This window comes from Homalodisca vitripennis, chromosome 4 (assembly GCF_021130785.1).
Source record: "Homalodisca vitripennis isolate AUS2020 chromosome 4, UT_GWSS_2.1, whole genome shotgun sequence".
In the NCBI taxonomy this organism is placed as follows: domain Eukaryota; kingdom Metazoa; phylum Arthropoda; class Insecta; order Hemiptera; family Cicadellidae; genus Homalodisca; species Homalodisca vitripennis.
In genome coordinates, this window is record NC_060210.1 from 19,838,970 (window position 1) to 19,855,872 (window position 16,903).

The window sequence follows — 16,903 nt, forward strand, 5'->3', positions numbered from 1 at the left end:
TAGTTCCCATTGGAGTCGATAACACGCTGATACCGTATTTTCCAATCCCTGAACGCTCCCTGGAAGTCGGCAACCTCGATGTTGTCTAGAGCCCTCGTCGTAGCACGTTGAACGTTTTCCAGAGTCACGAACCGCGTCCCCTTAAGGTGTCTCTTGATCTTGGGGAAGAGAAAGAAGTCCGGTGGTGCCATATCCGGGCTGTAAGGAGGCTGTGGCAACGTTGCCCTCGACTGTTTTGCCAACTGGGGGGTTTTCGGTGACGAGCAGGCAGGTGTGCAACGGTGCATTGTCGTGATGGAGAATCCACGAATCGGCAATCTCCGGACGGACTCGGTGAACCCGGGCGGTTAGTCGACGGAGCACCTCTCTGTAGTACTGGCCGTTTACAGTTTGACCAGGTGGCACAAACTCTTTGTGAACAATGCCTTTTACGTCAAAGAAAGCAATGAGCATCGACTTCACCTTCGATTTGCTCATGCGCGCTTTTTTCGGTCGTGGTGATGCCGGTGTGTGCCACTCCGAACTCTGCCGCTTCGTCTCAGGATCGTATTCAAAAACCCACGTCTCGTCTCCTGTAATAACGTGGTTGAAAAACTCTGGTTCGGTTTGCATTCGATCAAGGATTTCCGAAGCGACAGCAACACGACGCTTCTTTTGCTCATCAGTCAGGTGTTTGGGTACCAGCTTCGCGCAGATCTTCCTCATGCCCAGATCGTTCTTAATATTGTTTTGAACGGTCATCTTATCAATTCCGACCTCATCTGCGATAGCCCGAATGCTCAGACGACGATCACTGTTCAACACATCACGCACTTTTTGCACATTTGTGTCCGTGTGACTTGTTGATGGAGGACCGACGCGCTGTTTGTCATGGACGTCATCACGGCCCTCCCGGAAATTTTTGTTCCACTGAAACACCCGAGTTGTGGACAGAGCATCCTCACCGTAAGCCTCTTGAATCATTTGAAGAGTTTCCGTGGCCGTTTTCTTCAGTTTGACACAAAATTTAATGCTAAATCGTTGCTCGATCGTACTCTCCATTTTCACTCCGACGGGGTAACTGAACATGCACTCCGCTCTCGCTCGATACTAACTCTCCAAGCGCTTGGAGGCAACCGCTGCAGCCCGGTTCCCTTTCACTAGACCCCCCACCACCACTACAGCACCAGATACCGGTTAGCAGACGCTTGGACGGAGCGGGGTAGGCTCAGTCCGGTTACTTATTATACAGAGCGTGTATATAATAGGTACCTTTTATATCCTATAACGATGGCCATTGTCGAAACACTGATACCCTCAAGTAATAGTAAATAAGTGCAAACGAACCAGATGAATCATTCTTTGAGTCAGAAAAACAGAATATTGATACATTTGCGTTTATTGAGAAAATTAGAAGAGTACGTAGAACGTTCAACATTAGAACCGCGATTAAAACCTACAATACTCTTAGACAAACTCTCGTCAAAACAAAACCCAAAAATGTCACATAGGATTCCAAAAACTGTGTTTACTGCATAAAATTAATTTGCACTAAGGAATGCATACAAAAAGACCGTTTAACTTAAGGAAAAGAACAAAAAGAAAACACGACAAAGTATCTAACAGAAAAGTCAAAATTTGCACATCATAGTTGGTCCGAGGGCCAATCCTGTATCTATACAACGTTTCATGCAGCAGATGGGGTTATAAAAATTAATTAAGACACAAAAATCATATACAACACTCTCCTTAGAATCAATGAACATGAGTATCGTCCTTATCATAAGCTACATTGTATCCCTCGGTCATGGCTAATAACATTGTCATTTTTATAACAGTAGTATTGTTGAATCAGGCATAAGATTGCGATATTTTACATTAGTCATTTTATAAATGCTAAAGGCAAAGCCAATCACTCGTGGGGCTGGACGTCTGTCTCTCTATCTTCATGATTGGATACACGATATCTAGACAACAAAATGACCTATAGACTTGAATTTGTAAATGAAGCTTCATTTCTATATCGCACTTCATAGGATTTGGCTGAACGTTATCTTTAATACTGGTATTACAGGTAACCGAGATGGCAAATAGAAATAGCAGAATAAATAAATTTGTAAACAAACTCAAAACACCTGTAACACCCGATATGAATTGGGATAAAGCCAACATAATACATCGGGAACTTATTTCTTTAAAAGCAAATTAATCGAGGTTTCAAACATTAAATTGGCAGAGCAACCTATCAGTCAACCATCAGTTGAGACTATGCCGCTTTGGTTGCCAATTCTGAAAAATGAACTAAAAAGAAAACCAAAAGTATCAAACATATTATATATTTATAATAAACCAGTGCGGACTCACAGTATGGATTTACCCATCAAATTACTAAATTGCGTTATCTACAGAAAAGGTCTTGTATATTTTTGAACTTTCTCGATTGGTTTGGCCGAAAAAAAAACGTGATTATGTGCAAATTTGTTTGTAATCTTCATATGAGAATTTTGCTTCTGAGCCCGATAGTGGCGAAATAATTGGTCGGAGGTCAAAACAAGCGAATATCAATATTTAGAAAATTACGTGCTCTACAAAAAATTCCAGTAACATTAAGCTCTATGTCCATCGGCTAAGCCGCAAAACGCGACTATGTGCAAAAGTTTTGTAATTATCGCGTTGAAATTTAGTTTCCGGGCTCGATCGCGGCCAAACCGTTGGTTGAGGCTCAAATCAAATTATAAATAATAATATTAAATGATGCGATCTACAAAAAATGTCCATTAAGACGTTAGCGAAACGTAAATAGTAGTAAGTGACTTATTAATAGTAGTAAGAGAATTTATTTACGTTAACACACACAACATTGACCATGTCTTGGTGGATGCAAGACACGCTGGAGCTGTTACACAAGTTAGAAGCCTGAGAGGAGCAGAACTAGGATCACATCACTATCTATTCAAAACCAATATTAGACAAAGAATAGAGATAGAAAAGAGGGAAAAAATAAAGTGGAAGGAAAGTTAATCTTTGAGAGACACAAGTGGTAGAGTACCAAATAGAGGTGAGTAATAGCTTTGCTGCACTACAAACAAAAGAAGTAGAACCTGAATACAATGACCGGGAAGGACAAGTAGAAGAAGTTTGGTCAAATTTCAAAACGGCTATATAAGAAGCAGCAAAGAAAATCTTTACTCAGAAGAAAAATCCAAAGAAACCATGGTTTAAAGAAGAATGCAGATTGTTAGTGGAAGAAAGAAGGAACATAAAGAAGAAGATGCTGACAAATCCAACAATCGAAAACAAAGAGGAGTATCAGGAGATCAACAGATGTGTTAACCGTACATTAAGAACAGAGAAAAGAAAATATATAAATAACACCCTCCAGAAAGCGGAAGAAGACCTCACTAACAGCAATACAAAAGATTTCTATAGAAGAATAAGATTCTTCCAAAAAGGTTTTAAACCAAAACCCCAGGGTGTTAAAGATGAAAGAGAAAGAATAATACATGAACCTAGAGAAGTACTCAAGGTCTGGGAAAACTATTTCAAAGATCTTTTAAATTCAGAAGAACAAGCAATATCAGAAACAGAAGAAGAGCAAGAGAAAGCGGAAACAGAAGAACAACAAGAAAGACCACCAGGTTATGACAAACAGATATCAGAACCTACATTAGAAGAAGTAAAGGATGTACTAAAAAGCTTAAAACAGGGAAAAGCACCAGGAGATGATGCAATACCAATAGAGTTAATAAGACATGGAATTGACTCACTTTTAGAATAACTCCAAAAAATGATAATAAAAATATGGAGAACGGAATTAACCCCGAAAGAATGGAAAGAGGCAGTTATTGTACCTATTCACAAAAAAGGCGACAAACTGGACTGTAAAAACTATAGAGGTATATCTCTACTCAACACAACCTACAAAATATTATCCAAGCTAATATTGAATAGACTCAAAGAGTATGCGGATAGAAACATTGAAGATCATCAAGCAGTCTTCATGAAAGAAAGATCTACAATAGACCAGATATTTATAATGAAAGAGCTAGCTTCTAAATACTATGAATACAATAAGGATCTGTATATAATATTTATAGACTTTAAAAAAGCATACGATAGTATCTCTAGAAGTAGTCTATGGAACATTTTGAAAAGGTTTAATATCCCAAATAAACTGATAAGTCTAGCAAGACTCTGTGTAAGCAGCTCCAAAGGAAAAGTACAGGTGGGAAAGGAGTACACAAACTTGTTTAATATAAATACAGGAGTGAGGCAAGGTGATGGAATATCACCAATTCTATTCAACTTTGCTCTGGAAGAAGCACTAAAAAAGATAAAGGGGATGCCTGAAGGAGTAAAATTAGGAGATAAGTTCAATATCCTGGCATTTGCAGATGATGTAGCCATTCTAGCTGAGAGAAAGAAGGACTTAAACAGACTAGTAGAAGCCTTTTTAGTTGAGGCTGCAAAAGTAGGATTACAAGTAAACGAAGACAAGACGCACTACATGAAAATAAGCAGAAGAATGGAACAGGAAGGAGAAAAGCTAGAAGTACTCAACCATGATTTCAAGGCTACAAAGGAATTTAAGTATTTAGGAGTGACGATAACACATGACAATAGAGAAGAAGTTGAAGTCCAATGTAGATTAGCAGCAGCAGATAGAACATACTGGAGCCTTGCAAAACTTCAAAAGCAAACTATTAATGAGGAAAGTTAAATTAAGAATTTACAAAACCATTATCTTACCAGTTTTGATGTACGGGTCAGAAGTATAGGCACTCACAAAGAAATCCCAAAAAAAGTTAATAACCTTTGAAAACAAAATACTAAGAAGAACTTTTGGACCAGTTCAAGAAGGAGACATATGGCGGATCAGCAAGAAGAGAACTAAGAGAAATATACCAAGATCCCGATGTGATTGCACTGATCAGGAGTAAAAGAATGAGATGGATGGGCCATGTTGCCCGTAGGGGAGAAGATAAATTGATAAAGAAGGTGTGGCGAGGGGAACCAGAGGGAGTGAGGCCATTGGGAAGACCCAGGATGCGATGGAGAGATCAGATGGAAAAGGATTTAAGAACGATTGGCGCTACACTGGAAGTGGCTCAAGATAGAGGAAGTTGGAGAGACATTGTTGGCGAGGTCAAAAACCATCTGGGTTTCGAGTGGCCACAGGAGTCTCTTACAGGAGAGTAAGTAAGTAACACACACAACATCCTCTAAAAGAGAACCACGTGTGTTGTAACACCCAGTAACATTAAACCTCCCCCACCCTGGAATTTCCCGGTATGACCAGATAAACCCCTGAGTAAATTAAACCCCCGGAAAATTCATAAAAACTGCCCAGTGCAGTCTTTTCTCCCAAGCTCGGTACCGTATAAACCAGAGATCTTAGCTAAATTCCGAGGGTTCAATCGAATTTTAAATCGGTTAAATTTCCGACAAGAAAGGTCCAGTCACTTTTTCTCTTATCTCTAACGGTTAATGTACAAGATGCCCTTAAAGTCAAAACTTTCGTTAAATCCTGAAAACTCAATTAAAATCTCCACTTTAAACTCCCAGATTCCTGATCTAACACTCGGACTTAACCTATTCCCGAATTCCACTTACCCCCGAAAATTTATTAACGTCCCAATTAGGGGCCTGGGGTAAGCCGCAGGTTAGTCTTCTACATACAAAGCAGCTACTGTTTTGAGCTTCGTCGTCGACTGTTATTGGATTCCTTCAGACAAACTATAGATTTCAGGAGTTAAGTTTGCAATAGCATCAGATTTCAGATGCTGTAGTAAGAGGAAGGTAACTGAAGTTATACTCTAGATACGCATTGAATCAGCCTTTCCTACCATAGCTGCTTAATGCGTACACTACTGTTAGCCTAATATATTCACTACACTACTGCAGCAAAGCAAATTTCAAAAAAACGTTAATTCATGATGTTTTTGTTCAATCCAGAAGTTGTATTGTTTTTCTCTACATACAATGGAAATTACAAAATAAATACAAATATAATAGTTCTACTTCAAACGAATCAGTTGATAAATGTAGGATAACATTTCACACATTTTTTAAATTTTTAAGCATTTTCTTACACTTACTGCTTTAAAAAGTGTCCAGCCATAGTACTGAATTTTTAATACCTAATATTATACTCAACTTCGAAGCGCGTTGGCTTCTCTTAACGTCTTACTTTTTTAATGGACCTAGTAATAATGGATGAGGTATCTTCTTAGAAATTCTTTAGCATATTATATATTTAAGATTGACTCTCTCTTCTTGGCTTTGCTATTCTTCTCACTAAATTATCTGTTTCATTTATTACCTGATACTGCGATAACTCTATTCAGTATTTCCTCCGACATTACTGAAATAGTACAATTAATTGATATACCAAGATCACAACTGCATTATTTGTGTTGTATTTATTTTCACAGAAATTAAAAATTAATAGCGACAATTATTAAGAAGAATTTTAAAATATTTACCTACCAAAACCAAATGTTTTTTCCTACGCAAACAAATATTTCATAATGGAAAAAGTTATTTTAGAAAGTTTTAAATAGGAAAATTATATATTTACTAAAAGGATTTTGACTTTTCCTACATCAACGTTTATTTGTAGGTACAAATATGACTTATTTAGTTCATATTTAAGCATATTTCGAAGCACTATCTTTTGTTTTTAATTATATTTCAAATTCAATATAATTTGGTATTTTGGATCAATTTTCATACCATTTCATTCAATATCACGCTTAGATATTATAAAAAGGGTAGTTTAGTTTGCTAGACTGTCTAAATTTGTTTTGGTACAGTGACTTATTTTAAAATAAGTTAAATCTCTTTTTTGAATCTTAGACCAATAATATAATAATAAGATCATTTTTTTTCAAATTCGGATAGTAAATAGCATTTATAGACAAAACCGTAGTTCTTCCAAGAAATTAAGCAGCCTATTTCTAATGCTGTTATACCATATAAGACTGTTATACTATAAGAATTCCATTACAATGCCTAGTTGAAAAGTTTTATGTGGTTACACCCAAAATCGGTGTAAGCAAACCACGACGTTATATATGTAGTGTTTGAATACAGCAACCCTTAGAAACTGAAATATGCACCAATTTTAAATAAGTAATTAGCATTATTTTACTTCTCATAAGCATATAAACATTCTTTAAAGTAGTTTGTATCCCAAGTCCTGTCCAGTTTCGTTCACCACATGACTTTCATTATTATTTTTCTAACTATTTCATGTACTGGAACATGTAATGAAAATAATCAGATACCAAAGAAGTTAACTAATGTTATTTTTATAACTATTTCATGTACTCGAACATGTAATGAAAATAATCAGATACCAAAGAAGTTAACTAATGTTATTTTTTATAAATATTTCATGTACTCGAACATGTAATGAAAATAATCAGATACCAAAGAAGTTAACTAATGTTATTTTTATAACTATTTCATGTACTCGAACATGTAATGAAAATAATCAGATACCAAAGAAGTTAACTAATGTTATTTTTATAACGATTTCATGTACTCGAACATGTAATGAAAATAATCAGATACCAAAGAAGTTAACTAATGTTATTTTTATAACGATTTTTTGTATTTTCATTCTTTCCAACTGAGCATACAACATTTAAATTGAGTCAGTTTAACTAATGTTTTATTTCCTTAAATAAATCAATGAATTGCCATGTGTAATGCCGTACCTCAATAGCGAATAGAGCAACAAAAGAGACAACTCCTATAATTGTCTGAGCTTCAACTTTTTGGCTAACTTTCACTGGATTTTAACTCAAGCTTTCAACCTATATGATCGTTCATCTGATTTTGGGATCTTCTACCCACTGGGAACCTCATGAATCTGGATTCATTCTGTTTCTGTAGCTAAGTTACCAAAAGGAGCCTTCAGATTGAATAACAATCTGGCAGTCAGCATATGGACTCACCTAAGCTACTTTTGGCCACTAAAATGCAATGCCCTTGCAAGTATGTAGTATCTGAATGTCAACTTCTCTTAGACTATCCTAATGTTTTCATGCCTCTAAATTCAATTAACTTTTATGAGCCAGTATCCATCACTCCATTTGCTTGAACTCAGAAAATCTGTAGTTTCAAGGCAATTCTGGATTATGCAATCTCTATGCTCTTCTCTTCTGTGAGGCCTTCCAAACTTTCTACGCACACCTGGCGCTCATCTGGGGAAAGCTCTCGATCAGCTTATGTTTTGGTTGATTAAAGCTCCCAGTTTATCAATGCTCTGATCTATGTCTGTGGATATCTCCCAATCTCAAAGATCTGTCCTCCGGCACCTCCAGGACTTATGGCTTTCCATCAGTTGCTCTGCCTTTGAGAAATATCTCGGATTAGGAATATCCAGTATCTCTCCACATATATTTCCTCTCTTTAGGTGATTCCGTACTGTAAAATCCTTTGGCACATGTGAGCTCTTTGTCTCTGAATCTCGATCTCAACATCCGAATTAAATAAGTCGTTTACTTAAAACGATATTTTCAATAATATCCTGTATCAAAATTAATTATGAGAGTAATGATTCAATTCAATACAATATTTTTTTATGGTCATTATTAAACAACTATACAAAATGCTTATATAAAATTATACAATATGCGTGAATAATCCTATTTTTCAGCCAATATGCTTCGTCATATATAAAACATTTAAAATTAAATTAACATTTGAAATAAATAATAATAATAGTAATAATAATAATGTATTCCATAAATTTCAAAACTATACATATACACATAATTTAAAATTTTCTTCGCACACCCTTCAGCTCTGACAACGTTGGTTGCTATGTTCCATAAACTCACCCACGGAATAAAATGTATTTGTTATTAAATATTCTTTCAACGACTTTGTGAATTTTTATTGGTATCTCCTGTATTTAATTTTTTTGGTAAATAATTAATAAATCTGACGCCCATCTGAGATGGAAGATGGCCATGAAGCTGTAGCTTGTGTTGAGCAACTCTGTAGTTTTCTCGAGATCTTGTATTATAACCATGGACATCCCTACCTTGCACCAACGTACAGCTGAAACGACAGGACATGCTCGTCTCAAACAAGTACATCGCAGGCAATGTCAGTAATTTGAGCTTCTTAAAGGATTCTCTACACGACAAGGTTATTGATTATGCGAACAGATTTTTTTGGTAATATAAATAATCTTTCAAAATACGAATTTGGACAAGTACTCCACAGACATGTGTGGGGAAATAAGTGCATCATAATAAGAGAGATTATACGCGAACTCTTACTGTCACTTTGGATATGCACAACTAGCCAAATCTTCAGGCTAAGTATCTTCTCTTGCCAGCTACACTTATTTGATCTAATGATGACTCACAACAAGACTGTTAATAAAATCTTCACTGTTTCTTCAAAACGGAATTAAAGTTCAATTTAAAATGCTAACTCTGAAGAGGGTTCCTCGTTATTATGAATATATTAAAATATACGTGGTAATGATCCTATAAAATTCTAGCAAATACAAAACAATATTTTTGTTATATTTTAAGTTTGCAATAACAGAACTAATAACCATCGAATTATAATTATTCTTACACGTTTAATGTAGTTAAAACAAGCTTCATAATGCAATCTTAATACACATAAACCATTTTTTAACAAAACCGTTTTTTCTTTTTAACAAAACCGTAAATTTATTATTTTGAAAGAAATTTCTGAGGGTCTTACCCTGCGAACCCGCAATAACGGAAGAACGCTCGCAACTGCGTTGAAATTCTTCCGATACCAGTCCCACATTTAAAGGCTTATATTCCAAATTAAAAGTAAGGCCGAACGCAATGTTGATTTCCACGAAGCAATATCCTTGTTTGACTTAATATATTATTTGGATTTTTGGGAAGACAATTATTTTACTTATTACGCTATATGTTTTACTACCACGAGTGTATTCATGTTATCGGTCTTGAACGACTTATTTGCACTTTTAAGATAAGTAAACCATACAAAACTTTCCACGTTATCGAATTATTTAGTAGCGTTACTAAGTTGTCAAAAGTAATTATGACCCGATGAGTTAATTTTTAGTTCATGCACGACACAAACAGGTTTATATAAGTATCAGGCAAGGCCTTGGCTCATTGTAGTGTCAAAATGTTTGTCTATCTCGTACTGTTAGTTCTTTCTTTAAGTACACTACCTACTGCTCTCACGAGCGAAGCAGGTAATCTTTAATTTTAGTATAAGAATCTTCTTGACTAGCACACAGTGTACTCGTTTAAGGATTACCGGCCTTTTAAATTAATGTTCTTTATATCATTATTGTAGTTGTAATCCAGAAATACAACGTAATTAACATACTTGATGCATGCATGCAATTTTGTAATGTTGACGCAATGAAGATTATTATTATTACTAAGAGATCAGGTGTTTGTGGAATGAGGTTGCATTATCCTTATATATATTATTATATTTGCATTTCAGCTTGACTATGCAGTCAATACCTGGTTTGTTCGGAATCCAAATTGAACTTTACGTCTCCTAATTTGTTTCTCTGGATTACTAATAAAACATCCTTTCTAACGATAGTTTACAACTTTACAAGTCTACACATTGTTTTATGTGTTATATAAGTCCTCTTACCGAATTTTTTCAAGCTGTATTTCTTAATTAACTGTAGAAAAGTAAAAACAATCTAAATTAACAGTGTTTACGAAAGAGGCTTTTTAACCATATATCGCACTAATTAAACTATTCAACACAAGCTGTATTAAAGTTTAAAATTAACCCATCTAATTTTTGGGTACATAAAAGAAATTGTCGTACAATACCGAAATATTTTTGATAAATGATTGAATTTCCTTCTGCTTAGCAAAAGAGGATGTTGCGTCAAGAGGATTTTTCAATGCTTTATCTTGAAATCTATTTATGTATTACGAAGGAAACCAACCAAAGTCTTGTGTCAGTAAAGAAAAAATGATTTTATGGAAGTTCAAAGCAATACAGTGAACTTTGCCATTATCTATTTATAAAAATAAATTTATCACAGCATAAGGATTTAGATACATTAACTTTGCTCGCCTTTATAGTCTGTAATCTTATTTGCAACATAACAATACGCCATAAAACGTGTCGTGTTAACAGCCTTCGCTAAAATTGCATGCAAAATATCAAATCTGTATCATTCTCAATTGATAAGTATCAATTACGCTCAGCCAATTTCCATGGTTTCACATTCAATTAATGCATCTTCAGGTGCTACTTTAGGGGTGAATAAATAACAGTAAAAAAGTAATTTAACCAAATTGATAAGTGTTTTTAAAACCCTGTTGGGTACATTTTTTACTTACTTTACGTGTCATTAATTTATATTGGTTAAAAGCCTTTTAAATATTAATTGTTTTGTTAAAACATCGTTGCTATTTAATAATACATCAGAATTAGTCTTACACGTTTATACATTTTAAAACATTTTTTGTTGGAAAAGTGGTTATTCTAGTTAATCGTGTTTTTAAATATGCATTGCCTCTGTGAGCTGTTGAGCAAGGTTAACACAATTAATATTGACCTAGAGTTACCTAAAATACAGCGTCAAGTTTAATTTTTTATCTACTTATTTTAGTATATATAGCGGAACCGTTTAGTTTCTAGTGTACTTATTGAGTCTCATAAATATTACAACAGTTTAGATGAGTATAGTTGTTTGGTAAAAATATTTTGTTTACCTCAAATAAAATATTGAAAAGTGTCAGCCCAGCTATGAAAGGAAAGCAATTTCATCAAAACATATCAAGCCGAAAATATCAACAATACATATCCGCTACTAACCAATAAGCAACCAATAAGAACCAACAGCGATAAAAATGACTTCTTTATTACAGACGAACCGCTTTTTGATAACTTTCCTACTACTTTGGTATTAACTAATTATACATGTTCTAGTTTGTAAATTGATTCCGCTGAGGCCTATTTATCATGTATCCTGAGTTCTAACGCAACTACGAATAAACTGAATGATAGCTGACACCATCTGCTGTTAAAATATACGAGTCCGTTTATAATAGAAACTGAAAATACTGTACAATATTAAACGAAAATGTTACTACAAAATATTAAAATTATGTTTTACTAAAACCTTTAAAAATTTTTTTAGTGTATATTATATTATACTAATAGTTTTTTTTTATTTTAGTTTTTTTTAAAGGAGAGACCGATCCCCTTTTAAAGCAATAATAATAATTAATTGATAATAAATTAATATAATTAATAATTAATAATGAATTTATTATTATGAATTATTATTTATTGATTTATCAGTATTTATCACCATTTTAACTATGACGTTGTTATATTAGTCCCATACTTCAAATTGAAGAATATATCCATATATGGAATGTTTATTTACGCTTTTAAGGCAGTGGGATTGTGCTCTAAGTTTAGTGCAAAATATTAGGACGTTTATTTGACAAGTTTCAGTCAGGCAGTTGTACAGTATCTTTTATACAGAATATATCATGTGAGAATCTTACCCAAATCCTTCGCTATCGGCTGACATGCAAATAGGCAATACAGTTACTATGAACTTATATGTCTTATGCTCCTTTGTTTGCCCCTGTCCGAATGTTCGCACCTCAACTGGGACAGGACTACCAAAACGTATTCAAATTACAGTTCTATAGTAAACAGTAGTTTTGCATTGTAAAAAGCTAAATGAAACTAAGGGTACAACATATACTAAATTTTAGTGGTTTAAGGTTGAAGGTTATGTAGCAAATTACACTTGTCCTAAGCACAAAAGAAGCTGATCAAAAACCATACAAATAGCTTAAAATTCAAAAATACCTTAAAATTCAAAAATACCACTAATTCGTTTTTATTTATGAACATGTACATACTGTTGTAATTAAACATCAGTTTCTTTGAATTATGTTTTTACACTATTATTTAAACCACTTTTTTTATTTCCTTCAAACCAGAGTTACAAATATTAGTTACAAAGATCTTATGTTTCGGGAAATTTTGTATTTTTTGCCATAGACATAAAATAAATAGAACCCATCAGAAGTTTGTTTTTGCTTTTCCCAACACAAACAATGAAAAATTTGCAGTTTATTTTTTTACTTATGTCAGTTCGTTATCGCGATATCGCGCGGACAGATAGGCAGAGATAAAAATTTCCCGTCGTCACAAAATTCGCTAAAGCTCAGCCAAAACGGACGCAAAAAGGGAATAAAGAAAATCCTTTACAAGGATCTGTTTGTTTGATATAAAGAATATGCTTATAAGTTTTGAATGGTTCAGATACTTGCATTGTTATCAGGAAAGATTACAGATACACTCGATAAGATAAAACCTTAGTGATAGCTTTGTTGTTCCAGAGTGTCTGTGTGAGTGGGAAGGTGTAAACTACGAGCCTGGAGAACAAATTCATATTCCAGGAGAATGTGTGGGAGCATTCTGTGAAGAAGATGGCAGCGTATCACAGATGGCGTAAACTCACTTTTTCTATTTCACTATTTCTATTTACACATATATATTTTACGTGTTGTCATTGTTCTTACATTCAGTTTAATCACTCATTTCTTAATTCTGTTGTTGTTTACGTTATAAAAATCGTTTAAAATTATGTTCTGTACACACCACCTACAAATCATTAGTTAATGTTACTAGTTAACTTGACTCGTATTACATTGAAAAACTTGATAAGGGGCACGAAACGTTAGCATCGTTACCGAATACCAACTCAAATACAGTAATGCTTTAAATTAACGTACGTTTTGCAATCAAATTATATGCACTAATATTCTCTTTAATTCTAACTGAGAAAATCAGAAAGTTCTGAACATAATTTTGTTATAGCAATATTCAAAGTTCAACACAAATAAGTTTTGTTTCCTTATAACAATTTTTTCTGTTACTAGACCAATGTAGTCTACGAGTACACCTAAACTATTTTAATATACTAAGTTGCAATGTACACATACATACAAATGAGACGTTACAACTTTGCCGAAGTAAGTTGATTAATTGTAAACAGTCAACACCTTTGAAGTGAGCTGGAAACTCCTGACAATGGAATCTACATTTACTTTAAAAGTCACTTTACACTGTTTCCACTTTTTGTAATAAGATCCACCGCACTTTATATCTCAGATATGGTATAAGTTAAATTATTTACAACAAAAGTATAATCATTTCAACGTATTGGGGGTTGAAGTACGCTAAAATTTAGTTTACTTTTTTATAGTAAAATCATCTTCGGCTTGCCGGGGGTTGTGCTCTTAGACCCGTTTGTCAATTTTTATTGTTACACTAAGGAAATAACTCTGCAGATAAATATTTGTCATTATTGCACTTTTATGACGTACTAAGTTTACTACATTGTTTTTACATATTTTATAGATGTGGCCTATTTGAAGTTCCATACGGATATTATGTTATTGAAGAAGACACAAGCAAGCCATATCCAGAATGCTGTACCAGGGCGATTCCTAGAGGTAAAAGACTGATATTTTTACGCACCTCAAGTAAATATTATCAAAGTATAATAATAAAAGCATTATATAATTAATTCGTGATTATATTACTTCCTTCATTAAACTTAAGTTATTTTACTATCCTAAAGTTATTTTCTTATTACTTTGGTACTTTCGACTAGAATAATTATATATTATTTTCAAGATATTTTTTTACAGGCAACCATTTATTTTATGGTACTTTATACCGCTTTTAATAAAAAACTAAATGATGATATAGTTGAACTAAATAATGCCAAATTTAGAGACTTGTTGTTAAAGCAGAAAGATAATTGTAATTTAATTTTAATGCTGAACCTAATTCAGTGTTATATATTACAGGTTATAGAAGCGGTATGTAGATTAATATGATTAGTTATTTTGAATTGTCAGAGATAAAAGTATGTGCAAAGTTTGTTATTGGCGATGGAAGGTTTGAAAGGATAACATGATTTCGGACATTTACAATCGTTATATTTTACACAAAGTTAAAACACAACGTTTCGAAGATTGGAATCTATCCTGTGGGTCTAATCGGGGAAGTATTAATACATAGAAATATAAATAACCGAAAGAGGAAAAGAAGGAAAAGAAAAGGGTTAAAACATACAAAAAACTGCTTGGAGTCCAGTCCAGGCGTTGTCACTGCACAGGATGCAAGGCTTGTGCTTGTGACGTGCTCAGGACTTGTATTATGTGCAGTGACAACACCTGGAACTCGACTCAAAGCAGTTTTTGCTATATTTAAACCCTTTTCTTGTCCTTCTTTCTGTTCTTTATTTTTGTATGTATTAATACCTCCCCCACATGACGAAGAAGATAGATTCCAATCCTCGAAACATTGTGTTATAACTTGTGTAACATACAACGATGGCAAAAGTCCGAAATCCTATATCCCTTTAAAAGTATATGAATTTCATTATTTAAAGCTATAAGTTTTAAGACTTCACTATCTAAATTTAATTTTAGCGACGTCACCACAGCACAATGGTTTAATATGAATGTTTTTTTTATTGCAGAAGACATATGCGAAGTGGATGGACAAATTTACTTTGTAGGAGATGTGTTTCTGATTGAAGGGGAATGCGCACGATATACATGTGAATGTAACAACACGATCTCGATCGTTGAAGAGTGAGTCATTGCAACTCTGTTATCAATATTTAATATAATTTACTAACTGCTGCGGCATTATTCAATTTAATTGAAGAAAGAAATCAATAACTTTTTTTGACGTCAATCTGTTGGCAGATGTCCATCATATGACTTGCCGGCCAGTTGGATAGTATCACCTGTCGACTACAATAGCACCTTCCCCTGCTGCTGTGGCTACCCCATCCCTAACCCAGGTCAGTAAATGGTCAATGTAATTCCAGACATATTGAATAATATTGAAGTAATCGAAAACATTTGTTCGACGAAATAGTAGCGAGCAGTGTTTGTGGTAGGATTACACTAAATTCCAATATTGTTAGGCCTTTTTACTTTTCACGTATACGTTTTAAAATGAAAAGTATTTAAAAACGGTAAAAAATTTAAAAAAAGAAGAATTAAGTACCAATACGTTTTGGGAATTAATAAAATTCAGAGACACACGAAATAGACGGCATGATAATCAACCATTCGCGCACAAGAAAAAAGTAATTTGTAAACATTTTTAATAAGTTGAATAATTAAAATAAGATGAAAAATAAAACAAATTCGAAACAAAAGTTTGCTTACACAACGAAACACGCACCCGGGAACGATTTGCATTATAAAATGTAAGGTGCTAGATGTATGTAGATCACCGTATGGACGTATATTGCTACAATAGTCAATTTCCTTAATTGCCTTCGCTTCTCTTCAGAAATTGTTATAATCTCTCCAGAAAATTTTGAATAATTCATTTTTTCGATGTATGTCATTTATAGAACCGTAAACTATTTGAGCGATCATTATGAAAATTTGTATGTGCATGTATTTTTCAACGGAGAAGATTTATATGCTATTATATTATATTATATGCCCATTGATGTAACTCACCACCAGGCGGCACTTACGAGACACATTTGTATATTAAATAGCCAAACACTATTTGAAGGCGCTAAGTTATGATGTATATTTGACTTAAAAAAAAACATAGTTTGAACTTAAAGCTTGAGGATTAGACCACTTTATAATAAACTACAAGTACATGTACAATGGCTATAAAAATACACTTTTGACAGACTTTCTTGATCGTGCCAAAAAATCAAAGTGGCAAACTCTACATCGCGTTGGAAATAATTCCCTTAAACCAGAAGCGCTTATACACGGGCAAAGATATTAAAAAACGTGCAAAACCGCGTGAAACAGCTAGTTGATAATAATAGGTCCAAAACTAAAAGGTTTGAGGTAGTTTAAGGGTTATAAGTTGCGCT

General features: G+C 33.9%; 1 protein-coding gene across 1 annotated transcript in view; it reads left to right on the top strand.

The window, feature by feature from the left end:
* Nucleotides 1-10,123: 10,123 nt before the first annotated feature.
* The window catches only part of LOC124359011, a 46,487-nt gene continuing 39,707 nt past the window's right edge, over nt 10,124-16,903 (top strand). The window contains exons 1-5 of the mRNA XM_046811342.1: nt 10,124-10,210; nt 13,365-13,476; nt 14,389-14,483; nt 15,521-15,635; nt 15,753-15,850. Coding sequence (XP_046667298.1) covers nt 10,141-10,210; nt 13,365-13,476; nt 14,389-14,483; nt 15,521-15,635; nt 15,753-15,850 — 490 coding nt within the window. The 5' untranslated portion in view covers nt 10,124-10,140. The remainder of the gene's footprint in view (nt 10,211-13,364; nt 13,477-14,388; nt 14,484-15,520; nt 15,636-15,752; nt 15,851-16,903) is intronic.